At 44.1% G+C, this 27813-nt stretch overlaps 2 protein-coding genes across 5 annotated transcripts in view; one reads left to right on the forward strand and one right to left on the reverse strand.

Moving 5' to 3' along the window:
- The first annotated feature begins 44 nt into the window (after positions 1-44).
- IL17RB (interleukin 17 receptor B) lies at positions 45-24080 on the forward strand. The gene is made up of 11 exons (XM_012771629.3): positions 45-142; positions 2536-2560; positions 3323-3463; positions 5348-5475; positions 5916-6042; positions 7545-7592; positions 9133-9275; positions 9628-9693; positions 10711-10810; positions 12257-12355; positions 23367-24080. Exons 1-11 carry the CDS (start codon positions 83-85, stop codon positions 23927-23929), a joined length of 1500 nt encoding a protein of 499 aa, XP_012627083.3. The 5' UTR covers positions 45-82; the 3' UTR covers positions 23930-24080.
- Positions 23090-27813, reverse strand: part of ACTR8 (actin related protein 8) — a 17956-nt gene continuing 13232 nt past the window's right edge. For 2 of the 4 annotated variants that reach the window (XM_076008636.1, XM_012771625.3), the window contains exon 13: positions 23090-27097. In XM_076008636.1, coding sequence (XP_075864751.1) covers positions 26954-27097 — 144 coding nt within the window. In that variant the 3' untranslated portion in view covers positions 23090-26953. Of the gene's footprint in view, positions 27125-27813 lie in introns of all 4 variants that reach the window. The other 2 variants (XM_012771623.3, XM_076008632.1) reach the window with 2 other exon arrangements.

Raw genomic sequence — 27813 nt, forward strand, 5'->3', positions numbered from 1 at the left:
GGCCGGGGCGGGGCCGGGCCGGGGCGGGGCCGGGGCCGGGGCGCGGGATAAGAGCGCGGCGGCGCGGGCGCGCGGCCCCGCGATGTCGCTCGTGCTGTTGAGCCTGGCCGCGCTGTGCAGGAGCGCTGTGCCCCGAGAGCCGGTAAGGCCCGCCGCGCCCCTTCCCCGTCTCGGCCCTCGAGCCCGTCCTGGCGGCGTCCGGCCCGCCGGCCGCGCTCCTCCGAAAGGTGGGCCGCCGCTGGAGAGGGCTGTCTGCCCCGTGCGGCCGCCCGACGAGCCTAGAGCTCGCTCCGGCCGGCCGTGCCCAGCCTGGCGGGCATCCGGCTCAGGCTGCTTGAGTCGGGCGTGCGAATCTGATATAATCTCCCGGAATGCCGCCTCTACTCCTGATCCCGTCTTTTCTGTTCACCAAACCGTCGTGTCCCCACGGAAAAACGGAGCGTGGTGCCTGACTCGCGGGGCTCCTGAGGAACCCAGGGTCTGCAGCACAGCAGCACAGAGCCTGATGCCCGTGATGGTTAGGGGTCTGCCACCTGTTGGGCACAGGAGCTGCTTCTCCGTTACTTTTTTGTCATGTTGTCTGCCTTCTTCCTTTCCCAGCGCCTTGAATGATTGAGGGAATCGTCTGGTCACTGAGGAGGAAAAAGCTCATCCACAAAATAGCATTCGTGATTGTATCGCTGCCCTCTGCACACAGCGTGCTGGTGACTTGTTGATGGTTAGGGAAAGACAGACCCCATTCGTTGTTTCCTGTCGTCCTCTGCGCTTATCCGTGCCCTCTGTCTCAAGTTCCAGGCCCCCTGGGCTGTTTGCACCATGTTTGCACCCTTTCCTGTAACTGTGCTGTAAGGCCAACTGTCTGAACTCGGCAACGTTTAGAGCTGTTGCTTGGCTTCTTCCTAAAACTTGCCTCACTAGCCCTTTGACACGAGCTCAGCTCCTAGTATGGTGGCTTTGTTTTTCTAAAAAGTCTGATTTAATCCCTTAGAGTTCATTTTTAAAAAGACAGAGGAGTGATTGATGATTTTGCCCAAACCCAACTTACTCAAACCATCAGAAGTCCTGCCTTCTGTTTTACAAGGTGTTTGGAAATGTGGACGGTTATAGGGATCAAGAGTCCAGAGCTGGTAGACTTATCACATGGAGTCTTGTCATTGGAACTTGCTGCTGCCTAAAAGTTAAATATTTTAGGTTCAGTATTTTACTCCAAAACCAAAATACAAATTATTTTTTCTTACAGAAAGACATGAGCAGTTAACTTCAAAGGGTTTAGTAGCAAATTTTCTTGGACACTGATAATCCAGATTTATTTTTTCTAAAGTTCTTTTAAAAAGATAACATGATGAAATCAAAGGTGCTTATGGCTTTCTAAATAATAGCATAGGTGAGTCTTTTTGTATTATCAAGGGGAATATTTTGGCCTAGCACAGTGGTTCACACCTGGAATTCTAGCATTTTGGGAGGCTGGAGAGGATTGCTTGAAGCCAGGGGTTCAAGACCAGTCTGGGCAACATAGTAATACCTTATCTCTACAACAAATTTAAAAATTAGCCCGGCATGGTGGCGCATGCCTGTAGTCCCAGCTGCTAGGGAGGCTGAAGCAGAAGGATCTCTTGAGCCCAGGACTTTGAGGTTACAGTGAGCTATGATTGTGCCACTGCACTCTAGCCTGGGTGACAGAGTGAGACCCTCATCTCTAAAAAAACAGAAGGGGAATATTTTAAAGAACTTGGGGAAGGTACCATGGACTGCATTCATAGCTTGCTTTCTTTCATCTTCTTAGCATAGCTACTCCTTAATCTGGGAAAGCTCAATAAATACTCCAGACCATCCGGAAAACCTGTAAACATTAGAGTGTGAAGGGGCTTCATGATGGTCCAGAGTCATCCTCTGCTTATGACAGGGAAGGCAGACACCCAGAGACAGGTGGACACCTACCCACCCCTGGTCTTCAAGTGAGGGTGTGGGCTGGCCTGAGGATCAGGTACACTGATGGCAAATCCACAGGCCATCACAGCCTACGATGAAGCTATGTACGGAACTAGTTCATCATTTTATTTTATTTATTTATTTATTTTTTTGAGGCAGAGTCTCACTCTGTTCCCCAGGCCAGAGTGCCGTGGCGTCAGCCTAGCTCACAGCAACCTCAAACTCCTAGGTTCAAGTAATCCTCCAGCCTCAGCCTCCCAAGTAGCTGGGACTACAGGCATGCGCCACCATGCCCAGCTAATTTTTTCTCTATATATTTTTAGTCGGCCAATTAATTTATTTCTATCTTTTTAGTAGAGATGGGGTCTTGCTCTTGCTCAGGCTGGTTTCGAACTTCTGACCTTGAGTGATCCACCGCCTTGGCCTCCCAGAGTGCTAGGATTACAGACGTGAGCCACTGCGCCCGGCCCCAGTTCATCTTTTCTTTGAAATTTGGTCACTTGTTTATGCATTTAAGGGACAAGATTGTGTGTTGTCTAATTCAGCAGAGGAAGGCTTATGGTTTGCTGGCTTCCACATGACACTTGGTCTCTTTCTCTCCTACAGACTATTCAGTGTGGCTCTGAAAATGGTAAGTACATTAGGGAATGAGTATTGTGAGCTTTGCTTTGGAAGCATAGTTGTAATTTTAAGGGGGCCTGTACATTTAGGACATCAGAGACCAGGCACAGGGTGAACCATTGCTCTGTTAGCTGATGCAGATGAAGTCTCTGCTCCGGGGGAATAAAGAGGTGTTTCAGATGGGCTGGCACAGCAGGGTAGGACTTGCCATGCAAGGTGGAAAGCGATGCCTGACACTCTGCAGACGAAGATCACTTCTAGTGAGGACCAGAATGCAAATGTTTCACAGAAGAGTAGGTGTTTGAGATGGTAGCATTTAAAGAATGGGTGGGCTTCTGCCCAAGAGGTGTGGGTAAGGAGGGTGAGCTGGAGAGGAGATGGCACCAGCAAAGGCTAGGAGGTGGGAACAGGGTGGCTGTGCAGGCCTTCTGGCTGGAGTCCAGGGCTGAGGTCCAGGGCAAGCAGTACTGACCTAATAAACATGTTAAATACACTATGTGTGTGTGTCTGTGTGTGTGTGTGTGTGTGTGTGTGTACTTACATACACAGGTATCCCAAGTGTCCTGTAGGTTGGCACCAGGAGATTGAGAGTATTTCTCTTAGGTCAACATCACCTCGACTATAAAACAGCCAGCACCAAGAAACATTTGGCCTACGGTAGCAGGAAGTGATGCATTGTTAATGGGGGTGGACCAGGGTAGGTCACTGAGAGGAGATGGCATCAGATGGAGCTGGAAAAAGGAGTGTCACGGGAAGTCTTGCCTTTTCCCAGGGCCGTCTCAAGAATGGGAGAGCCCACATATTCTGACCCCAGGAGACTTGAGGGATCTCCAAGTGGAACCTGTTAAAACCAGTGTTGCAACGGAGGACTATTCAATTTTGATGAATATAAGCTGGATACTCCGGGCAGATGGTAAGTTTGCCCCAATCAAATATAAGGCCTAAAGTGTCTACTAAACCAGAAATGTGTAGACGATTTGACCCATTAATTCCACTTCTAAGCATTCCCAATGGAAATAAATACATGCACCAAAAGCCACATCCGAGGCTGTTCATAGCAGCACTATTTCACAACAGCCCCAAGTTGGAAAGGACTCAAAGGCCCAGCAGCAGAATGGAATCACCAGAGGATTCCATGACAGCAGTGAGAGTGAGTGCTCTGTAACTACATGCAACATGCATGAATGTCACAGACGTAAGAAGCCAGATTCAAAAGAGTTCGTACATTTATATCTGTTTGCATGCTTACAGTTGTACATACCATGATTCCATTTACAGATAGTGCTGCAAAACCAATCTAGTGGTTAAGAAGTTAGGACAGTGGTTACTCTTGGGGTGGGTGTGACAAAGGAAGCATGAGGGAAGCTCCTGGGGTGTTTCTTGACCTGCGTACTGGTCACGTGAGTGTGCAAATGCAAGTGGCACACTTATGATCTGTGTGCTTTCTGTATATTATACTTTGTGGAAGAAGATAGGGTAAGGCAGAGATGATTCCCTCTAGTTTAGGAAAAGCACTGGCTTAGGTAGGTGACTTCTCCACTCCCTAAATGACATCATGAAACTCTTGGCATTTCCCCAAGATTACACTGCAAGGCAAGTCGAGTTCCTTTGATGAGCTAATCCTGGTATCCTAATGCCCACATTTGTGGTTTCCATCTGCTAAATTCAGGTAAAGTCTATCCATTCAAGAATCCAAGAGTGCCAGGCACAGAGAGCTGAGTTGGCTACCGTCTCTACCCAGCAGGGCTTTCAGGGGAGTGGGGGAGGCGGACACAGGCCCAGTGTCAGGGGAATCCCAGAAGGGAGCCATGTTTCTTCTAAGTGGAGTGGGGCAGGGAGGCCCGGGAGAGGGGCCCTCGTAGACATTAAGTGAGATGAGGCAGTAAGGCTTTGGCCCCTTACCTGGCACAGAGTGAGCTCTTTTTTGGCTATTGTCATAGGCTATGGTGCATGAGTTAGATGGGGTTTAAAGAAGACTTGAAAGAAGAGAATGGGGAGAAAGGGCATTCCAGAGGGAAGAATCAGCAAGGACAAAGGTGTAGTCAGATCTGGCATGGTGTGGTGAAGACTCCCTCAGAGCTGTGGGGGTCTCTGTGGGTTCTCCAAGGCAGGCCTGTTCTTAACCACTTCGGTACCAGCCTCGACTATAGTCGACAGCCACAGATGAACGTGCAATGCGACTTTAGCCGACAGCTGTGATATGACTTTTCTAATTTTTAATTTATCAAAATAAAATTGTGAACATTTAAAAATAACGTACTGAAAACATATATGTATATGTTACCTATTCTGATTTACATTACAAGTAAAGCTGCCTGGAAAGAAAAACAAGCTTTCAGTGCTTTCAAGCTTTCCTCATCACACCAGAGCAGACTGGACCCGTCGTCCATGCGCAGCGCACACCACCGTGCGGGCCACGAGTGCCCGCGGTGGGCACGGTTTCGCGGCCGGGGAGCGCCGTGCCGAAGTGGTTAAGAGACCCAGAAAAATGCAGAGCTACAGTCACCTTTGCAGGCACCCTGCAAAACCCAGGCTGACCTCGGAGAAGAAAGGAGCTTGGCCTTTGGTCTTTGAATTCACATCTGCTGCTGCTGAGCTTTGTAAGCTTAAGCAAAGCTCCCTGAAACTCGCCACACCTCACTCACTCCATCTGTGAGCTGGGCAGATGGTTCCTGCCTTTCAGTGCTGTTGTGAATAGGAGCCGAGGTGTAAAGGAAAGCATGCTGGCAAGTATCTAGCACATGTAGCCACACAGTAAGTGCTAAATAAACAACTGCCCTCTTGCCTGTCTCGGCAGCCAGCGTCCGCTTGTTGAATGCTACCAAGATCTGCGTGACGGGCAAAGGCAAATTCCAGTCCTACAGCTGCGTGCGGTGCAATTACACAAAGGCCTTCGAGAGTCAGACCAGACCCTCTGGTGGCAAAGTAAGCACTTTTAGGCACTTGGCAAACTGTGGCACGCTGGGCCCTTTGGGGAACATGGACGGTATGCTGCACCAGCAGGCTGCTGAGCAGCTGCAACTCAGCTCAGAGCTTGGAGCAGGGTGCCTGGGTTTGAATCCCATTTCTGGCCTCTTCTACTCTGTCCCCTGGGGAAGTCAGCAACTCTAGTCCTCAATTTCCCTATCAGCAAAGTGAGAGGAGCTGGATAAATTATATCCTGACTGTAAAATTTTACACTTCTCTGATGTTGTGACTTACACTGGCAAACTGTGTGGTGCCCCATCCCTGAGCAGACACTGGCTAGAGACATGCGTTTCAGCAGAATAAGGAATGAAATTGCAATGAAAAGGGCCACACGCAGAGGTACTGTTTCTGCATTGCATGGGTGTTGGGAACTTAGGGTTCCTTGCTTTGCCTTTCAGTGGACGTTTTCCTACCTAGGCTTTCCTGTGGAGCCAAACACACACTATTTCATTGGGGCCCATAATATCCCCAATGCAAATATGAATGAAGACGGCCCTTCCTTGTCTGTGAATTTCACCTCACCAGGTAAACTTCCTCACTCTTCTGTTGTTCTGTCTTGTCTTGCCTGCTTTGGGGCATGTGGTTTGGAGCTGAAAGCCCAGGGAACCCTGGATAAGGCCTTTGACCTGGCCAAGTGCTTCCTCACCTATAATATGGACATGGTATAACCATGCCTCACGCACAGAGCAGAGAGGATTGGGTCAGGCGAAATGTAGGAAAAAGCCCCTTCCTGTGTGTCAGGCACAGTGCTGAGTACTTGACATGTGACATTTCACTTAAGCCTCCCAACAGCCCCAAGGTTGGGATAGCCCCATTTTACAGATGAATTGAAAGGTTAAGTAACTTGCCCTGGATTATACACACAGTAAAACTGAAGCTGACATTCAAACTCTCATCTTTCTTGACTAATGCACTTTAGCTGCTTTTTCTGTCATTGATGCAAAACGTTTGTTTGTTCCAGTCTCAGCTTTCTAGTGGGCTGCGTGTGGCCAGGCCTCTGAGGACCTGCAGACTCCAGTAGGCTCGTCCCTGGGCTGCCATGAGGGGCAGGGTGGTACTCAGTGCAATGCCAGGCTGTGGGGAGAGGCGGGTTCCTGTGTATGAGGGCCCATCTGGGCTGGGTCACCTGCTCTGTGCCCCGGTCCCGTCATCTGTCTCAGGCGAGCCATCAGAGTCAATGGGGCAATTTCCAATTTGTCGTTGGCCTCTGAGGTTGTGGTCCAGGGTGTCTTTGGTGCCATGCCATTTCCTATACGGCAGTTTCCAGCTTTCTTGATGAGACAAAACCTCGTTTTGTTTTCAAATAAGCTTTTTTATTTTGTGATAATTTACATTTACAGAAAAGTTGCAAAGATAATAAAAAGAGTTTCCAGATACCTCTCACCCAGGTTCTCCTATTGTTGACATCTTGTATCACCATGATATATTTGTCAAAACTAAGAAACCAACATTAATACATTTCTAGTAGCTAAACTCCAGACTTTATTTGGATTTCACCTGCTTTTCCATTAATGTCCTCTTTCTGTCCCATTACATTTGGTTCCTTGTGTCTCCTCAGTCCCCTCTGGGGCCTGGCATCCACCTGCTGAGGTCCACCTGGGTTGAGGCAGTGCCCGCTAGGCTCATGTAAATCTACACTAGGCAGATTGCTCCATTCCAGGTTCTGGAAACAAGTCACTATGTCTACCCCACTCTAGGGTGGGGATTGGGGGTAAATTAAGTTTCTTGTCCTGGAAGAGGCAGTATCTACGTATACAACCAAACGTGTCTAAAGAGTCTTCTCTTAGGGATCATAGATACCATTTTGACAAAGGCTGTATTTAAATTAGACTCTGGTTGTCACATCATGGGGAGATGATCTTTGGTTTAACAGTAAAATGTTAGTGGCTCATTTAAATTTGTCATCGGATATCTGGAATGTTTTGGCAATTTGTTACAGGTATGGTATGCCTGTGTGTGTGTACTTATTGGCAAGAGGGTGGAACAGAGATACCTTTTCTAAAATATAAAAACTTTCAAATTTCCAGGCTGCCTAGACCACATAATGAAATATAAAAAGAAGTGCATTGAGGCAGGTAAGTAAATACAGCATTTGCTTTTATTATTTGAAGAAGCTGGTAACTTGAGCCAGCATAGCTCTCTCCATCTTTTTATAGATGAAGCAACTGACGCCTATGGGATGTGGGATTATGTATCCAAGCTGCTCAGACGGTGAAGGCAGGAGCACCCAGGGCTCCTGATCCCTTACCAGCACTTTGCCCACGGAGTTGAGCAGCCCGTCCAGGGGGTAGACTCTTAGTAGGCTTATGCAGCAGAGCAACAATGCAGCCACACAAAACCGCCCCAGCCCCTTGGCTAACATTTTAGCCCAAATTGCACTTAACAGTGATGCCGGCAGAAGGCCCCTCCTGATGGCTTGGAGTCCTGTAAGCCCTTTCACCTGCCCAGACACTAGCACCGCCAAGCCTGTGGCCATGGGGACCCTGAGAACCTTCTGTTAGGATTCACAAACATTCAAGTGGGAGTGTTAGCTAATGGAATGACCTAGAAACATTCCCTTATCCTGTGTCCTTAAAAGGGATCACCTTTCACATGCTAGACTATTAGAACCCAATCCCTTCCCCTTTTAAGTTTGAAATAAGCGCCTTTAGAATAATCAGTCGCTAATGCCCAATTTCCAAGGGTTTGTGCAAATTTCTGTGTGATTTAATGTTGGGATGGTAAATAAGGGTTGAGGCATTTAAGGGGATTGGTTCCAAACTTTTAGGCACTCTTCACCCCTCAAGGCATCCCTGTGTACCCTGTCGAACTGCGCTGCATGTGCTGTGCTGGTGAGAAGGTGGATTTGGAGCACTGAGCTTCCTTTCTCGCCTCCCCAAGAGTGATCTGTAGGAGTGTGAACCCTAGGGTGTGAGGAGGTCGGAGAGCCTTGAACTCCTAAAGACAGTTCTGAGCCAGGGCCTGAAATGGTCTCCTAGGTGGGGAAGATAATTCATGCTATATGTCATGTTCCTGGAAATCAATCTAGTCCTTATTTGCAAGTCACATCAATGAGACAACTGACTTTTTCTGACAGAGTTGATCTGTCAAGGTATCCTCTAAACTTTGAGCCATTTCCTTCTTTCTTTGCATCCAGTAAAACTGGCAGAGTTGTCTGATAGATGAGGTTCCTGGAACACAGAATGTTCTAATGGTTTTAGTACTGATCATTAAGTCACTTGATCTGTAATCTTAGACATGTCTCCTAACCTGTGGCTCCTTCTCCCCATCCTGGGAAGGAGAAAATACTGACACGCACCCCCACCCCACCCCCTGCCAGCCCGTATCTCAAATCAGAGGTTAAGGACATAAGTGAGAAGTAGAACCTGGTCAGAGCCTCCTACCACCCAGGGAAGCTGTTTTCAGCAGAGCAGCCACGTGGGATCCCTGTACTTTCCTTGGGCAGCAGATACTCTGGGACTCTGGGAGCAATGATAAGAAGTTCGCTGTGCAGTGGCGTCCCTGTCTCTTAGATGTGTGCCTGAGAACTTAGATTTGGTTTGTAAAGCCCTTTGGGGAATTTTAGTGAGGCAGGAGGTAGCAGGTTCATCCACGTGATTCTCTCTCAACTCACAGGAAGTCTGTGGGATCCAAACATCATTGCTTGTAAGAAGAATGAGAAGACAGTAGAAGTGAATTTTACAACCAGTCTCCTTGGACATAGATACATGGCTCTTATCCTGAATAACACCGTCATTGGGTTCTCTAACGTGTTGGAGGTACTCTTTCCCTTCATTCCCCTAACGTACCCCCATCATCAACTTCCAGCTTTCCTTAGCTTGTTGATGGAAAGTGAGGACACTTTAGGATTCCTGAACAGCCTCTCTTTGGAGAGAGCACACGACTCTCTATTGTCCAAATGTGCTGGGCCATTTCGGTTAATTCAACAAATAAAAATAAGTCTCTGTGGGCATCCTGGATATGTCACTGTGAATCTAAAACCAAAAAAGTAGGAGTTTCAGAAGTATGAAATGAATCCTTGTTCAAACACAGTCCAAGGCTCGTTCCCTGGTGGTCTTTGATCTGCTCACTCATGACTCAATTCTTCACTGTCTCACTTATCTGCACCAGAACAAACTATCTCGGACGTCTGTGGTGATTCCGGTGACTGGGGAAAGCGAAGGTGCTGTGGTTCAGGTAAAGTTTAACAGGTGCTTTAGGGAGGGGAGGGATACCAGAAGGCCAACTGTGCCCCCATATTGCTTTTGATGCCTCCTTTGAGGCATGAGTTCATTCTCTCCTCCCAAACACACTTTCGCCAGCACACCCGAGTGTTGCGGTGTTAATGAAGGCTCCTCCTCTGCAGTCTCCGCGGTGCTGAGCCAGGAAGCTGACCTTGCAGGCATGGTCCTTCTGCTTGTATTAGTGACTGCTGACTTCCCAAAGTGCTTTTATTTCATTTCTGTCACAGACTCTCAGGGATAGGAGTTCCATCTTAACTCCCCAAGCATCAGTTTTAACAGCAAAATGAAGCTGCAAAGGATTTGAAATCTGAAGGTCTGGGTTCCGCATGAGTGTGTGGACTTTGGGGAGGGACTGCTTGTCCTCTCAGGCCTCTGCTGACCAACACAGAAAACAGGAAGTTGGACCGTAGATGCTCTCAGGTCTCTTTCAACTCTGAGTTATACACTGGGGACATGGAGGGTCAGGTGGGACACAGCTGCACCCAAGAGAATAAGGAGCTGCTGTTCCTCATTCTCTGGAACATGGAATGCCCAGCCACGCTGGCAGGGGCAGGCACATTACGACTACGCCCCTTTTCCAGGGAGCCATAGCATTTCCTAGTCAGAGGGGACCTGCCTGTTGTAAAGCACCGACTGAGGTCATTAAGAGCACTGCTGCTCTTTGTCTAGAGAAATACTGTGTGTTAGATGTCGCCTAGCCCTTTCAGATACAGAACTCAGCATGTTACTTACATGTACAGAGTTTAGATTCACAACTCGGGGGTCTTAGGTGTTTCAGTGTCTTGAGTCACTGGTTTAGATTTTAGGATTTTGTTACAGATGTGTGAACAAGAAAAAAATGCCCATGACAATGCTAGATATAGCACTGAAACCAGAAAAAAGGGAAGAGAGGGTTTGGTGGAAGTAGGAATAATACTGAGATTTTGCTCTGAAGCATACTGTAAACTTTCTGTCTCTCATTTTTCCTCAGTTGATTCCATATTTCTCTACTTGTGGCAACGACTGCATCCGACACAAAGGAGCTGTTGTGCTTTGCCCACAAACAGGTGTTCCCTTCCCTCTGGATATGAGTAAGTGCCCAGTGGTTTTCATAGGATAATCAAAGCGGTTCAGGACATGAAGGGCCCAATTTTCACTGTCCCCCACTCAGCATGTGGCAGGGCATGCGCACATGGGGAGTGTGAGGGGTGTCTGCCTATGTATGCTGAACTGGGACGCACAGAAAGCCAGCAAGACTGTCCCAGAGAGCCTACAACAGAGTAAGAACAAAGGCTTTATGTGTAAAACCACTCACGACCCTTTATGAAGCAGGATACACCGAAGAAAGGAAAAAAAATAAACAGTGTAAAATGGATGTTCTCAGTGTCACAAGGATCTGCTGAGAAAGGTCGATGGCGCAAAATGGCTGGGTGTCCAGTCACACGTTTCACTACATTTTGATCCTCTTACCAGTCTCAGCAGCCCAGGCTGAGCTATTGCTGTGACTTGATGCGGTCCCACAGCCACCATTTGAATAAACAAATTAGGAATACTGGCACCAAAGACACGCCTCACTGGTGCCTGAGAGCAACATGTTCTGGAAAATGTGTCTCTAGACTTAGAGAAGTTTCAGTTAGTTCCTTCATTACAGATGGACTAATAAAATGCTGCCAGAACTAGCCAAGGGATGGGGTCAAAAGTTAGAAGGTGTCATTCTTAGAATATCAGCCAAATGAAGTAAAGACAACTCAGGTGCCTAACAATCCTGACTGCATAGGCACAGGGCCTCATAGATACCTGAGCACTTCATGCCTGAATTTACCTGACCCTCGATGTTCCTGTGAGGAGGTGGCATTATCCCTCGGATATGTCAGTCTAACAAAACAGCCTTTAAAAATACCGTCTAGCCCAAGGCACAGTGGCTGACACCTGTAATCCTAGCACTTTGGGAGGCCAAGGTCGGACGCCAGGAGTTTGAGACCAACCTGAGCAAGAGTGAGACCCCGTCTCTACAAAAAATAGAAAAATTAGTTGAGTGTGGTGGTGTACACCTGTAGTCCCAGCTACTTGAAAGGCCTTAGCCTTAGCAGGAGGATCAGTTGAGCCCAGGACTTTGAGGTTGCAGTGAGCTATGATGACACCACTGCACTCTAGCCCAGGAGACAGAGCGAGACCCTGCCTCAAAAAAATGCCATCTATACATACTATGTATGTAAGCAACTATACCCAGAATAACACTGATTCTTCAAAGAACAAAAAACCAAATGTGAACTCTGGTCACTGCAGTGAAAATGCTTGTGCAGGTAAGGAGTGAGAAGCCAAAGAGCTTGTAGAAGACTGTTAACCTCCTGGTCCCACATCCCTTTTGATAATCTAATGGAAAAACAGAGATTAGGAGACTCCCAAAAGATCTTCTGACCCTTGGTTTTAAAGGGATCTAAACTTCTACAAAGTATAGGGTAAAAAATCTTAGTTTTCAAATGGGAGATAAGCATGGTTTTGTTTCGCCGAAGGTGAGTGTGCTTTGTTTTCTCCAGACAGCAGCGTGCTGGGAGATTGGCTGCCTCTCCTCCTCCCCGCTCTGCTGGTGGTCACGTGGGTGCTGGTGGCCGGGATCTGTCTAATGTGGAGGCATGGTAAGCCTTGTAATTTAAAAAAAATATCCTAATAAGGAAATAACATTAAAACATTTTTTTCTTGTTGCCAAGCCCCTGTAGCAGATACATTTATTTTATCTCTAGAGGCAGTCACATGTTGGCATGTCCCAGAGTTAGACAGCATTTATTTAGTGCCTTCAGTGTTCCTACAGACTGACAGGATAATGACTGGATTACATCTGCAAGGTTAAAGCGCAGGCAGGACTTCCAGATCTGGTGATTATCACCTGTTTTATTTTTTTTTTTATTTTTTGTTTTTTTTGAGACAGAGTCTCGCTTTCTTGCCCAGGCTAGAGTGAGTGCCGTGGCGTCAGCCTCGCTCACAGCAACCTCAGACTCCTGGGCTCAAGCAATCCTCCTGCCTCAGCCTCCCGAGTAGCTGGGACTACAGGCACGAGCCACCATGCCCGGCTGATTTTATATTATATATATTAGTTGGCCAATTAATTTCTTTCTATTTTTATAGTAGAGACGGGGTCTCGCTCAGGCTGGTTTTGAACTCCTGACCTTGAGCAATCCGCCCGCCTCGGCCTCCCAGAGTGCTAGGATTACAGGCGTGAGCCACCGCGCCCGGCCCACCTGTTTTATTTTTATCATTGAGGTATCTACAAGTACTGAAGTAGGCAAAAGAGAAATGGTAACAAATTGCACTCTATCTGTGATAAGTACTCTATGCTAGTTCCTAATTTTTTTTTTTTTTCGGCATATTATGGGGGTACAGATTTTAAGGTTTCAATAAATGCCCATTTCCCCCCTCCCCCCAAAAGTCTGAGTCTCCATCATGACCATCCCCCAGATGGTGCACATCTCACTCATTATGTATGTATATACCCGCCCCCTCCCCCCTCCCACCTGCCCAATACCCTATTACTGTAGTACCTATGTGTCCACTTAGGTGCTACTCAGTTAATACCAGTTTGCTGGAGAATATATCTGGTGCTTGTTTTTCCATTCTTGGGATACTTCGCTTAGTAGTATGGGTTCCAGCTCTAACCAGGAAAATATAAGATGTGCTATATCACCATTGTTTCTTACAGATGAATAGTACTCCATGGTATACATATACCACATTTTATTAATCCACTCTTGGATTGATGGGCACTTGGGCTGTTTCCACAGCCTTGCAATTATGAATTGTGCTGCTATAAATATACGAGTGCAGGTGTCTTTTTTGTAGAGTGTCATTGGATCTTTTGGGTAAATGCCCAGCAATGGGATTGCTGGATCAAATGGTAGATTCACTTGTATCACTTTAAGGTATCTCCATATTGCTTTCCACAGAGGTTGAACTAGTTTGCAGTCCCACCAGCAGCGTAGGCGTGTTCCTCTCTCTCTGCAACCATGCCAGCATTTATTGTTTGGAGATTTTTTGATAAAGGCCATTCTCACTGGGGTTAAGTGATATCTCATTGTGGTTTTGATTTGCATTTCCCTGATGATTAGGGATGTTGAGCATTTTTTCATATGTTTGTTGGCCATTCTTCTGTCTTCTATAGAAAAGTCTCTGTTCAAGTCCTTTGCCCACTTTTTAATGGGGTTATTTGATTTATTCTTCCTGATTTTCGTGAGTTCTAAGTATATTCTAGTTATCAGTCCCTTATCGGATGCATAGGATGCAAAAATTTTCTCCCATACTGTAGGTTGTCTGTTTAGTTTCATGACTATTTCTTTGGCTGTGCAGAAGCTTTGTAGTTTGATCATGTCCCATTTATTTATTTTTGTTGCTGCTGTGATTGCCTTTGGGGACTTCTTCATAAACTCTTTGCCCAGGCCGATGTCTAGGAGAGTGTTTCCAACTTTTTCCTCTAGAGTTCTAATAGTTTCATACGTTAGGTTTAAGTCTGTTATCCAGCGTGAGTTGGTTTTTGTGAGAGGTGAAAGGTGTGGGTCCTGTTTTAGCCTTCTGCAGGTGGCTATCCAGTTTTCCCAGCACCATTTAATGAAAAGGGATTCTTTTCCCCAGCGTATGTTTTTGTCTGCTTTGTCAAAGATTAGATGGCTACATGAGGATGGTTTTATATCAGGATTCTCACATCTGTTCCACTGGTCGATATTCCTATTTTTGTGCCAATACCATATTTGATTTAATTACTACAGCTTTGTAGTATAGTTTGATATCTGGCATATTAATGCCTCCCATTTTGTTTTTGTTGCCTAGAATTGCTCTTGATATTCGAGGTCTTCTTTGGTTCCATACGAAGCGTAAAATTATTTTTTCTATATCTGTGAAGTATGCTGATGGGATTTTAATAGGTATTGCATTGAATCTGTAGATCAGTTTGGGTAGTATAGACATTTTGATGATATTGAGTCTGCCGATCCACGAGCATGGTATGGATTTCCATCTGTTTACATCCTCTGCTATTTCCTTCCTCAGTGTTTCATGGTTCTCCCTGTAGAGGTCTTTTACGTCCTTGGTTAAGTATATTCCTAGGTACTTTAATTTCTTTGTTGCTATTGTGAAGGGAATTGAGTCTTTGATTTGGTTCTCAATTAGATTGTTGTTGGCATATATGAATGCCTCTGATTTCTGTGTATTGATTTTGTATCCCGAGACTTTACTAAATTCATTGATCAGTTCCAGGAGTTTCTTGGTTGAATCTTTGGGGTTTTCTAGATACAATATCATATCATCAGCAAACAGTGAAAGTTTGATCTCTTCTGCCCCTATTTGGATACCTTTGATTCCATTTTCCTGACTGATTGCTGTAGCCAAGACTTCCAGCACTATGTTGAACAGAAGTGGAGATAGTGGGCAGCCTTGTCTGATTCCAGTTCTAAGTGGGAATGATTTAAATTTTTCCCCATTCAGTATGATGTTGGTTATGGGTCTGTTATATATGGCTTGTATCATTTTTAGGTATGTCCCTTCTATGCCTATTTTCTTAAGTGTTCGTATCATGAAAGGATGTTGAATTTTGTCAAAAGCTTTTTCTGCATCTATTGAAAGAATCATGTGGTCTTTGTTTTTGCTTCTGTTTATGTGGTGAATTGAATTTATAGATTTACGTATGTTGAACCATCCCTGCATCCCTGGGATGAAGCCCACTTGGCCATGGTGGATTATTTTTTTGATAAGTGTCTGGATTCGGTTAGCTAAGATTTTGTTGAAAATTTTTGCATCTATATTCATTAGGGATATTGGTCTGTAGTTTTCTTTTTTTGTTGCATCCTTTCCTGGTTTTGGTATCAGAGTAATATTCGCTTCATAAAAGGTGTCGGGGAGGTTTCCGTTCTTCTCGATGTTGTGGAATAGTTTCTGCAAGATAGGTACTAGTTCTTCTTTGTAAGTGTGGTAAAATTCAGGTGTGAAGCCATCTGGACCGGGACTTTTCTTTTTAGGGAGATTTTTAATTGCTGTTTCTATTTCAGCTGTTGAGATTGGTCTGTTCAGGGAATCTATTTCTTCCTGGTTGAGCCTAGGGAGGCTGTGTGTTTCTAGAAATTTGTCCATTTCCTCCACATTTTCCAGTTTGTGTGCATAAAGATTTTTGTAGTATTCATAAATTGTATCTTGTATCTCTTTGGGATCAGTTGTGATATTTCCTTTTTTGTTCCTGATGGAGACTAGAGATTTCTCTTTTCTGCTTTTCATTAGCTTAGCCAATGGTGTGTCAATTTTGTTTATTTTTTCAAAGAACCAACTTTTTGTTTTATTAATCTCCTGAATAGCTTCCCTGTTTTCAATTTCATTTAGTTCTGATTTGATCTTGTTGATTTCACTTCTTCTGCTGGGTTTGGGGTTGGTCTGTTCTTCTTTTTCCAGCTCTTTGAGTCGTTTCATTAGATTGTCTATTTGTGATCTTCTTGTCTTTTGGTTATAGGCATTTATGGAGATAAACTTTCCTCTCAGAACTGCTTTAGCTGTGTCCCAGAGGAGTTGATAACTTGTCTCTCCACTGTCGTCTTCTTCATAGAATTTTTTTATTTCCGTCTTGATTTCTTCATTTATGAAGTAATCATTTAGTAGGAGGTTGTTTAATTTCCATGTTTTTGTGTAGAAATGTGAGTTTCTGTTAGGGTTGATTTCTAGTTTTATTCCACTGTGATCTGAGAAGGTACATGGTATGATTTCTATTTTTTTAAATTTCTTGAGATTTTCTTTGTGTCCTAGGATATGGTAAATCTTAGAGAATGTCCCGTGAGCTGATGAGAAGAACGTATATTAAGTGGATTTTGGGTAGAATGTTCTGTAAATGTCAGTCAGACCCAATTGTTCTAGAGTTTTGTTTAAGTCCATTATTTCTTTATTAATTTTCTGTTTGGAGGATCTGTCTCCTGCCGTCAGTGGGGTGTTGAAATCTCCGGCGATTATGGAGTTGCTATTAATCCATTTGCTTAGCTCCAGTAAGGTTTGCTTTATGAATCTGGGTGCACCTAAGTTGGGTGCATATATATTTAAAATTGTTATCTCTTCTTGTTGAACTGTGCCCTTCACCATTATATAATGACTCTCTTTGTCTTTCACTACTTTTGTTGGTTTAAAAACTAAATCGTCTGAAATTAGAACTGCCACACCAGCCTTCTTTTGGCTTCTATTTGCTTGGAATATTGATCTCCACCCTTTTATTTTTAGTCTATATGCATCCTTGCAGGTTAGATGTGTTTCCTGAAGACAGCATATACTTGGCCTGTATTTTCTTATCCATTCAGCCAGCCTATGTCTCTTGAATGGAGAGTTTAAGCCATTCACATTTATTGAGAGAACTGATAGGTAAGGTAGATTACTGTTCATTCTGTTGGGTTGGATGTTGTTGCTATGAGTTCTGTCTTGAGCCATTGTAATATCTGGCCTTTAATATCTTTGGGTTTTGGTTGTTTTTTTATTCCTGGGTTATTATTATGATGTTCCGTACGTAACGCTGTTTTAAGTACTTCTTGTAGGGCTGGTCTTGTCTTGGTGAATTCTCTGAGCCTTTGCTTGTCTCAGAATGTTTTTATTTCTCCTTCATATACGAAGCTTAGTTTTGCAGGGAATAATATTCTAGGCTGGGCATTGTTTTGTTTCAAAAGAGTGAGAATGGGGCCCCAGTCTCTCCTTGCTTGTAAGGTCTCATTAGAGAAGTCTGATGTTATTCGAATTGGCTTTCCCTTGTATGTTACTTGCTTCTTTTGTCTTACAGCTCTTAGAAGGGCCTCTTTGGTTGATACTTTGGTCAATCTGATGACTGCATGTTGTGACGACTTCCTGTTTGCATTGAATCTCCCAGGGGTCCTCTGAGCTTCTTGAACTTGTATATCAAGATTTTGAGCAAGGCCTGGGAAATTTTCCTCTATTATATCTTCAAACAGCTTGTCCAACCCTTGAGTGTTGTCTTCTTCCCCTTCTTGTAAGCCTATAACCCTCACATTAGGTTTCTTCACATAATCCCACAGCTCTTGTAGGCTTTGCTCTTTTCTCTTGTTTCTCTGCTCTATTTCTGTGACTGATTTATTTAATTGGAGGGTGTTATCTTCAAGCTCTGAGATTCTTTCTTCTGTTTCATCTACCCTGTTCTTGAGACTTTCCACTGTATTTTGTAGTTCCTTGAATTGATTCTTCATTTCCAGGAGTTCGGTTACACTTTTCTTCATTGTGTCTATTTCTTTTCCCATATCCTGGAGGCTTTTTGTGGTTTCTTTGTGTTGGTTATTGAGTTGTTGTTTCAGCTCGGTGAGTGTTCTTATGATCCACATACGAAATTCCTCTTCTGTCATATTGGTTGCCTGATTTTGGTTGGTGTCCGTTTCTAGGGGGCTGGTGCTCCTCTTTGGGGGTGTGTTTTCCGTTTGGTTCTTCATATTTCCTGAGTTCTTTCGCTGATTTCTTCCCATGTCGATCAGTTGTTGTTTCTTTCCTTAAGTTATTGTTTGGGTATTCACACACCTTGTTTAGTTTCTCAGGCGTTAGGTGGTGTCTGTGGGTGAAATTGGACCACTCCCTGTATATTGAGTCAGTGGGCGCCGTGGAAAGGCTGTGCAAGATGCCGTCCCTGTCAGTAGGTGGCGTTTGCTTGGAGGAACAGGCTATGCTGTTGATTTTGTGTCCTGTTATCAGCTCTTCTTCTGGGCGGAGTTGGGTTGGGTAAGCCTGCCCTCAGGCCGTTAGCAGGGGTCAAAGTTCTGTTCTCTGCTTCCAGGGAAAGCTGTCAGGGAGGGGCTGGAATGGTCCTGCTCAGCCAGAAAGTCTGGGTGTGGGGGTGGGGCTGTCTGAGACCCACAGTCTGGAGCGGGCCTCGCTTCTTTCCACCCTCCCCAACTCCGCAGCTACTCCTGGGCCTCTGGCAGCAGGCCAGACCACAAGCCACCAGGCCTCCCCAGACTGTGATGCCGGCAGGGAGGTTCCCTTCACAGGAACGCCACCTGGGTTGGGCGCACGATCTCCTCCTGGGAGGAGGGTTGCCCTCTAGGACCCTGATCTGCCCCTGGAGGCACACACACCTCAGTAGGCTGTTCATGTATAACCCTTCTGTGCCCCGGGCAATGCTAGCCTTCGGTGCAGGGGATCTGGTCTCCAGTTCCGAACTCTGGGTCCCAGAGTTCAAACTGTATCCCCACCAGGGAGAGGATTTCCGGTCCCAATTCACCCACAGGGAGCCCAAGCTGGGTCTATGTCTCTCAGCCTCTGAGTCGGCACCGTTCTCCTGGGAACACGGTGCCAGCAGCACCTGGGAGGGCGGGCGGGTAGGGAGCTCACAGTCTGAGTTTCCCTGAGTCAGCTGTAGGGTCCCAAAAGGGAAGGTCCCGTTCCCTGGAGGTGCCTCTGGCTGGTGGCTGTATTGTCTCTCTGGGCAGCCGCGGGTAGGGTCGGTGGAGGGGAGGAGGAGGCAATATGGCGCCTGCCTCGCGGCTCGGGTCTGCACACAGAGGTGCCCGGAGGAAGTTGGGAACCTGGTGCCACGTCTGCTACAGGCTCACCGCTGGCTGGTGGCGGCCGTCTCTGGGCTGATGTCCGTAGGTCTCTCCACCCACTGGGGAGCCCACCAGCAGTCCCAAATGCAGGGGAGGGGAAACAGCAAATCCACCTACCCTTGCCGCTGGTCTCCAGGCTGCTCCGGTGGTCTCAGCCTCCAGTTCTCCTCCGCAGCCTCCTCCCGTGGAGTCTCCCGGGGTCTCAGGTACCCCTCCTTCCGGCCCTCGTCCGCTGTATGCTCGTCTTCTTGCTTCTTTCCTCTTATTTCTGCTAGAATCTGTCTTTTCTGCAGAGACACTCTGGGGGTGTTATTCGTCCGCCATCTTGCTCCACCCTCCTCCCTAATTTTTAAAAATAGCTTTTCTGAGGTGTAAGAAAAACATTCTTGGATTCATATACAGTTAACCCTTGAACAGCACAGGAAAGAACCACATAGGTCCACTTATATGTGAATTTTCTTCAGTAAATATATTAATACTAGAAAGTTTTTTGGAGAGTTGCAACAATTTGAAATAGACAAACTGCATAGCCTATAAATATTGAAAAAAACTTTTAAAAGGTTAGGTATGTCATGAATGCATAAAATATATGTAGATATAAATCTATTTTATCATTCACTACCATAAAATACACATAAATTATAAAAAGCAAAAATTTATCAAAACGTACATACATACAGACCATATATGGCACCGTTCATAGTTGAAACTGTAAACAAACATAGAGATGCAGTATTAACTGCATAAAGTTAACTGCAGTATATATTGTTCTACTGTAATAATTTCGTAGCCACCTCCTGTTGCTATTGCAGTGAGCTCAAGTGTTGTCAGTTTAAAACATCATGTGATGCTAATCATCTCGATGTCAGCAGTTTATCTGTCCAGCAAATTGCATATCACAGTAAAAAGTGTGATCTCCAGTGGTTCTTGCATGTTTTTCATGTTGAGTGCAATACTGTAAACCTTGAATAACACCCACACCAAGTGCCACTAGTGATTCTAGAAGTGCTTCCAAGAAGCAGAGAAAAGTCATGACATTACAAGAAAAAGGTGAACTGCTTGATATGTATGGTAGAGTAAGGCCTGCAACTGCAGTTGCTCACCATTTCAAGATAATGAATCCAGCATAAATAAGGACCATTGTTTAAAAAAAAAAAGAAAGAAAGAAAAAGAAATTAGTCCAGCTGTGGTGCCAGCAGGTGTGAAAAGCTTGTACTTTTTGTGAAATACCTTCTTATCTGGTACTGAAAATGCAGCTTTTATGTGGGTGCAAAATTGCTGTAAGAAAGGCACACCTATAGATTCTAATATGGTTTGTGAAAAAGCAAGGTCATTATAAGACAACTTAAGGCAAAAGGAAAGTGAAGGTTCTGAAGCTGGAGAATTTAATTCCAGCAAAGGATATTTAATAATTTTAGAAAGAAATTTGGCTTTAAAAAAAACGTCAACATAACAGAAGCAGCTTCTGCCAACCAAGAGGCAGCACAGAAGTTCCCAGACACCATTAAGAAACATCATTGAGGAGAAAGGGTATCTTCTTGAACGGGTTTTTAATGCAGACAAAAGTAACCTATTCTGGAAAAAAAAAATGCTACAAAGGACATTTATTAGTAAGGAAGAGAAGTGAGCACCAGGATTTAAGGCAGGAAGGAAGGGACTAACTCTACTGGTTTGCACAAATGCAGTTGGGTTTATGATCAGGACTGCTTTTATCTATAAAGCTGCCAATCCTGAGCCTTGAAGGGAAAAGATAAACACTGACTGCCAGTTTTTTGGTTGTACAACAAGCCTGGATGACGAAAACCCTTTTTCTAGGTTGGTTCCATCAATGCTTTGTCCCTGAAGTCAGGAAGTACCCGGCCAGTAAGGGTCTGCGTTTTAAAGTGCTTTGGATATTGTAAAATGCCCCTGGCCACCCAGAACCCTGTGAGTTCAATACCAAAAGCATCAAAGTGGTCTACCTGCCTGCAAACGCAGCGTTTCGAGCTCAGCTTCTAGATCAGGGGTCCTAAGGACCGTTAAGGCCCATTACACACCGTGCTCCATGGAAAGGACTGCCAGCACTCTGGAGGAGAGCCCCGAGAGAGCACGTGTGAGGGTCTGGAAGGATCGCACCATTAAAGATGCCACTGTTGTCGCACTAAAAGCTGTGAGAGCCAGCGGGCCAGAAACAATACATTTCTGCTGAAGAAAACTCTGTCCCGATGTTATGCATGACTTTATAGGATCTACGACTGAGTCAATCAAGGAAATCACGAAAGGGCTGTGGGCATGGCAGCAAGTTGGGGCCATGGAGGTGAAGGGTTTCAAGACATGGAAGCTGAGAAGCGTAAGAGCCGACAGACACCCCGGGGAAGTAGCAGAGGACGGCCTGACGGAGACGAGCGCTTCTGACAGCGCCACACGGTAAGAAAGAAGACGCAGACGAAACAGTGAGAAAACAAACTGACGTTAGTCTGGCAGAAGGATTCCAATCATTCAAGACTGCTTTTGACTTCCTTCACAACATGGACCCTTCTATGTACAGGCACCAAGACAAAAACAAACGGTAGGATTGATGCCACACAGAAACATTTCTAGAGAAATGGAAAAGCAAAAAGGCCAGAAATTATGATGCATTTCCATAAAGTGCCCGAGTGTGCCTCCCTCTCCTGCCTCCCCTCCCACCTCCTCCACCTCTGCTGCCCTGCCACCCGGGCGCAGCACGGCCAGCCCGAGGCCGCCTCCTGTTCAGCTGCTCCATATGGGCATGAAGACCTTTATGATGACCCATTCCCACTTAATAGTAAATATATTTTTTCCTCATGATTTTAATAACATGTTTCTCTAGCTTTATCATAAGAACACGGCATGTAATATATATGGTACACAAAGTATGTGTTAAGCAACTGTGTATGTTATTGGTAAGTCAACAGTAGGCTATTAGTAAGAGTAAAGTTTTGGGGGGGCCAGAAGTTACATATGAACTTTCAAGTGCATGGAGGGGAGAGCGCTGGCACTCCTGACCCCTGCATTTGCTCAAGCCTCACCTGTACTCTCTAAGGTCTTTGCCAACTCTAAAACATTAAGTATTTGCATACAGAAGTCATATTTATATAGATTTATATAGATGCACAGCTAAAAGAAGACTCATTAAAAACTTCTCCTTTTCTCTAGACATAGAAAAGAAATGTACATGCACTTTCAGTCATTTGTGACAATGTAGATAGAATAAGATTAACTCCATGTTCTTTCTAAGCTAAGAAAGCTATGTGGCATTTTTACTCAAGAATACTTATCTTTAGGGAATGTTGTTTGATCTGTATTAATTACAGTAGTTTTATACAGAGTTTCTGTTTTACAACACCGTATAGGATAGAATTCTAGGTAGGTTTCAGGGGCTGACATGGGATATCACTTAACTTTATGGAACTATAAAGAAACTCTACCACCTACAGGTAAAAGACGGTACAAACAAGTACTGAGTTAACTCAAAGTGTGATATGAAGTGCAAAGGTCAAGTGTCCATGTTTACATAGAGCATTAAAAATACTGAATTTATAACTACATACCTTAAACAAAGTACCTTAAACCCAAACAGTTTCTATGAATTTATTTGAAAAGATAAGGCGTAAATAAGGGGACTGATTTTTAAAGTTTAACACATTAACTGCCATGTGAATTGTATTTAAATCACACTAGTTTTGAGCCTGGGGCCTTGTGAAGCATACTCACTCGTCTCTTCACCTTGGGAGTGATGTGAACTATTTTTCAAGTTGCATATAACTCACGCACAGAAAACAATAAAAAATAACCTATTTTTCATTAAATTAGAAAGGAGCATTTTGTTTTAGAAGTTTTTATTCTATTTTCATAATAAACACCGTGGCCCCTAGAAAAGAAATTTTTTGTGGCAGTCAAGTGTGTTAAGGATCAGTGTGTTTCCAGTGATATGTTCAAAAGGAACATCAGGGATGTTTTTCCTGTTAGGAAGTATCAAGATGCCTGGTGCTCAGCTGACATTCTCTAGCAAGGGAACAATTGTCAGTGATGGTTTACACAGAGCAGAAGCTTGCTGTTTGTCGTTCACAGATAACAAATGCTTTTCTTCCCCCTACAGAGAAGATCCAGACGACTTCCTTTTCTGCTACCACGTTACTGCCCACCGTTAAGGTTCTTGTGATTTACCCATCTGAAATATGTTTCCATCACACAGTTTGTTACTTCACTGAATTTCTTCGAAACCATTGCAGAAGTGAGGTCATCCTTGAAAAGTGGCAGAAAAAGAAAATAGCAGAGATGGGTCCAGTGCAGTGGCTTACCACTCAGAAGCACACAGCAGATAAAGTAGTCTTCATTCTTTCCAATGACATCAACGCCCCATGTGACGGTACCTGTGGCAAGAGCGAGGGCAGCCTCAGTGAGAACCCGCAAGACCTGTTCCCCCTTGCCTTTAACCTTTTCTGCAGTGATCTCAGACGCCACACGCATCTGCACAAATACGTGGCGGTCTACTTTGGAGAGGCTGATCCCAAAGATGACTACAGTGCTCTCAGCGTCTGCCCCCAGTACCGCCTCATGAAGGATGCCACCGCTTTCTGCTCAGAACTTCTCCGTGTCAAGCAGCATGTGTCAGTGGGGAAAAGGTCACAAGCCTGCCACAATGGCTGCTTTTCCTTGTAGCCCACCCATGAGAAGCAAAGAGACCTTGAAGCCTTCCTTCAGGATCATCACAAAACAAGCATTTGTGATGATCCTGAAGTATACTACACAGCCTGCAAGTAGTCTACTAGTTAAAACATTTTATGCCAATAAAATTCTTGTTACAAATATTGCCAACTAGTGTAGCATTAAGAATTTAAACTAAATTTATAATTATAAAGCTAAAATCATTTTCATACCTACAAATCAAAAAGTTATAATTGAAAACTATGACCATTCTGAAAATGCAGCAATAAAAAGCATCTTCCAACCAATGTTGTCTTGCTAGTACATGCATTGCAACCGCAGGTAGTACTGTTTAGCTTTATAATATTCTAAGTTTAATTAATGAATATTAAATTTAAGAAGCCCTCACTAATTCACTCAGCAGCTTAAGTGAAAAATCTATTACATGTAAAAATCTTTATATTTTTAAGGTGACAAAAGTAGGGAATAAGCAAACTGAACCTATCTTTACTGACCAGATGATCTAGTGTTATGTGTAACCACTTGTATTACCTGGTATTTGCACAGGACCGTCCCTCTCCAAACTGGATTCACATCCTGTCTCTTCTACAGGTGGACTTTTAACGTGAACATCAAAATATATTACCTGTAAACCTGCTATCTACTTTTGCCCAAAGTTACCTATTAACTATGTGTCAGAGTTTCTTGGTTATTATGTAATCTTTCACATTCAAAATATAAATAATTCTTAAGTTGAAAGTTAGACCTCTTGAAGTAATCTTTTATAAATGAGTTATTAAAATGGTTTACTTAAATAAAAAGCAGAAACCACCATAGAATATAGAGATATGTGGTTTTTTAAAAAAGTCTTCCCAATTTTTAATTTTTCTAAAAGGATATTTTTCTTAATGCAGAGGGCACATTATATTAATATTAGCAAATATCTCTTTCCGGGAATGCTTATTTCACAGTACGATACTGAATCTGTTCTGGAATATGGATTACTTTCAGATGGATGACTGTTAAAGTGAAAACCAAAACAAGCATAAAGTGCAAACTTAGCATGTCCAGTTTCACAAGCAGATACTTAGTAACAGCTAAGGCATTATTTAATGTGGTAAAACTCAATTACTTGTTATGATCAGTTTTCACAGCACTTGCAAGTGCTGATAAAAGAATTTGACCAGAAACCAACTTCCTTTGAATTAACATCTACCAGTTACAAGAGCAATATGCTGTTAGGTGAAAAACTATTATAAACAGAAATACATTATTATGTTTTTGAAAATAGGTAGCCAATACTAAATTGTGTTGAAATAGCCCAGGAATATAAATAAAAATCAATAATCTATAAAATTATTTCATTAAAAAATTTAAAAAGTAAATAAAAACATACAATTTTCAAATTGAAGGCACATATCCCAAATAGTATTAGATGGTTAAAATTATTTTGTTAAACTGGTGGATTCTCACTTGTTTCTGACCTACTCAGCAGTTACAGAAGATACTCCTATCCATGCAAAATGTTCCAGTAGCAGCGTTTCTCCACATCCAAAGACTTTTTCCTATATTCCATTCTTTTTTTTTTTTTTTTTTGAGACAGAGTCTCACTTTGTTGCCCAGGCTAGAGTAAGTGCCATGGCATCAGCCTAGCTCACAGCAACCTCAAATTCCTGGGCTCAAGCGATCCTCCTGCCTCAGCCTCCCGAGTAGCTGGGACTACAGGCATGCATCCCCATATCCAGCTAATTTTTTCTATATATATATTAGTTGGCCAATTAATTTCTTTCTATTTATAGTAGAGACGGGGTCTTGCTCTTGCTCAGGCTGGTTTCGAACTCCTGCCCTCGAGCAATCTGCCCGCCTCGGTCTCCCAGAGTGCTAGGATTACAGGCGTGAGCCACCGCGCCCGGCCTATATTCCATTCTTACTTCCATCTCTTCTCTGTCCCTGCTCTTGTCTTTGCCCCAGTCTCACCTGCCTCCAGTCTTGATAAGTGGGATGGTGGAGGCAGATGCCTGGCACCAAGTGGCAGAAATCAGCATCCTGTGGTCCTCCCAGGTCTCTGAGCGCCTGCGCTGCGCTCACTGACTGGCTCCTGTCTCTGGATAATGCCTTCTCTTCCCCTTCCTCACCAGGCCTGGGCACCAGCAGTAACAGCTGCCTGTACTACACTTTGACCAGGATGCTTACAGGTGAAGGTCAGCTGATCTTACTGAACATAATGAACTCCAAAAACTTTCATCGGCTTCTTCAAGCAAAGAAAAACTGGGGAGCTGATGATTAAGTCAGTAGTCATTACAGCAGTCACCTAGTTTATCAGCACAAGCTAACAACTCTAAATGATACCTACATCATTTCTATTTGGCTTTAAGAAGGAAAAGAGATTTTTCAGCTTTTCTGTTGGGGCCAAATAATTGAGTTTTTTCCCCAAAGCTCACCCAGTCAGCCCAACTTTAAATCTTTAACTCTAGAAATCTAGACTTGAGTGGGTCCCATTCTTTTTTGTAACCCAACACAAAAACAAAAGCCCCTAAACTTTTCTTTTTCCTATTTGGGATTCCAAGAGGACACATGAGTCACATTACAGGTGCATGTAACTCAGACAACTTTAGATTCTGACTGCTATTCAAGAGGGAAAATGGCATGACCAGAGAGTTCTCACAAGTCAGAGGCTACCCCTCGTGGCTGCATGAGCCTGCTGATGACACTCAGAAGTCAACTTAAATGAAGGGCTCCGCCGTGTGAGAACATTCCACACCAACATTTCACATTCCTGGGAAGTTCATTAGACCCTAGGAAAGGGACAGGTGAGTTTATAACTGAAAATTAAGTTCATATTTATTCCCACATGCCCTGACTATAAAAGTAGCTTATGATTTCAAACCAATGTCATGTCCTCCATATGAATTTGAAATTCATTTATTTTCCATGAAACTTAAGCATCTAGATCAATAATTTAAAATATGTATATTCTGTAAGAGTCTTTTATACCAAGAGGCTTGTTTCTGGTTGTCAACAGTGACCTTTCCTCCCATTTCACCATACAAAAGCAGCCCGCTCCCGCAGCATGCGGACACCAAAGCGCTGCCACTCTCGCTGATAAATCCACAGTTCCTGTGTTGTGTCCAAACAAGCCAGCACTGCCCCTCCTTTCCATGCAATGAGCCTGGGATCCATGTCCTAGAAAGGCGGTAAAGATATTTCACCCTAAGCAGACAAGACATATATTATACTTAATCATATACTTGAATGTGAACGCTAGAAAACCCCTGCTGAGCCAATACCTAGTAGGCCAAGTTTCAAACTGCATTAAAGATAGCAGGACTCTTAGTTACAGACATCCTTCTGTTTCAACTGACAAGAAAACTTTTAAATTTTTATTACTGAAGATGCTACTATTCACTACTATTCCACAAATAGTTAAGGTCCTGTAGGCAGCAACATATATAAAGAAGTAACTTATTTTAAAGTTTGAGTAGAATAAATATATCCTCAAAATCCCTCCCTCAGGATTAAAAAGAAATAACATTTCCAGGAATTGTGAAATTTAATGAAATACAAACACAATTTTTCTAAATTCCTGGGCTTATCTTTCTTTTCAAGATAGTTCAAGCCTTCAGGATAGTTCAAGATCCTTAAAAATCATCTGGTCCAGGGATCCTTGATATAAATGAAAGACTAAAATGGAGCTGTTCTGGCTGACAGGGCAGTCTTCCCCCGGCCCCACCTGGTCCTTTAAGAAAAGTGTGGGGAGCATGGCGGGGAAGAGAAGCAGAAATCCAGGCCCCACAGGCCAGAGCTCCTTCTACCACATCTGTGACCCACTGGAAGTAGTTCTTCCACTTGCCCCAAGCCTTTAAGAACTCCCCAGACATAAGCCCATGCCTCCTGGATTT

The sequence above is a fragment of the Microcebus murinus genome, chromosome 1, assembly GCF_040939455.1.
Source record: "Microcebus murinus isolate Inina chromosome 1, M.murinus_Inina_mat1.0, whole genome shotgun sequence".
NCBI classification, from domain to species: Eukaryota; Metazoa; Chordata; class Mammalia; order Primates; family Cheirogaleidae; genus Microcebus; species Microcebus murinus.

Excerpts from the sequence above, each read along its gene's own strand:
- IL17RB (XM_012771629.3), top strand. The coding sequence starts at position 83 with ATGTCGCTCGTGCTGTTGAGCCTGGCCGCGCTGTGCAGGAGCGCTGTG. Across the intron at positions 5,476-5,915 it reads CCAGACCCTCTGGTGGCAAA|TGGACGTTTTCCTACCTAGG; the intron begins GTAAGCACTTTT and ends TTTGCCTTTCAG. Across the intron at positions 10,811-12,256 it reads TCCCTTCCCTCTGGATATGA|ACAGCAGCGTGCTGGGAGAT; the intron begins GTAAGTGCCCAG and ends TGTTTTCTCCAG.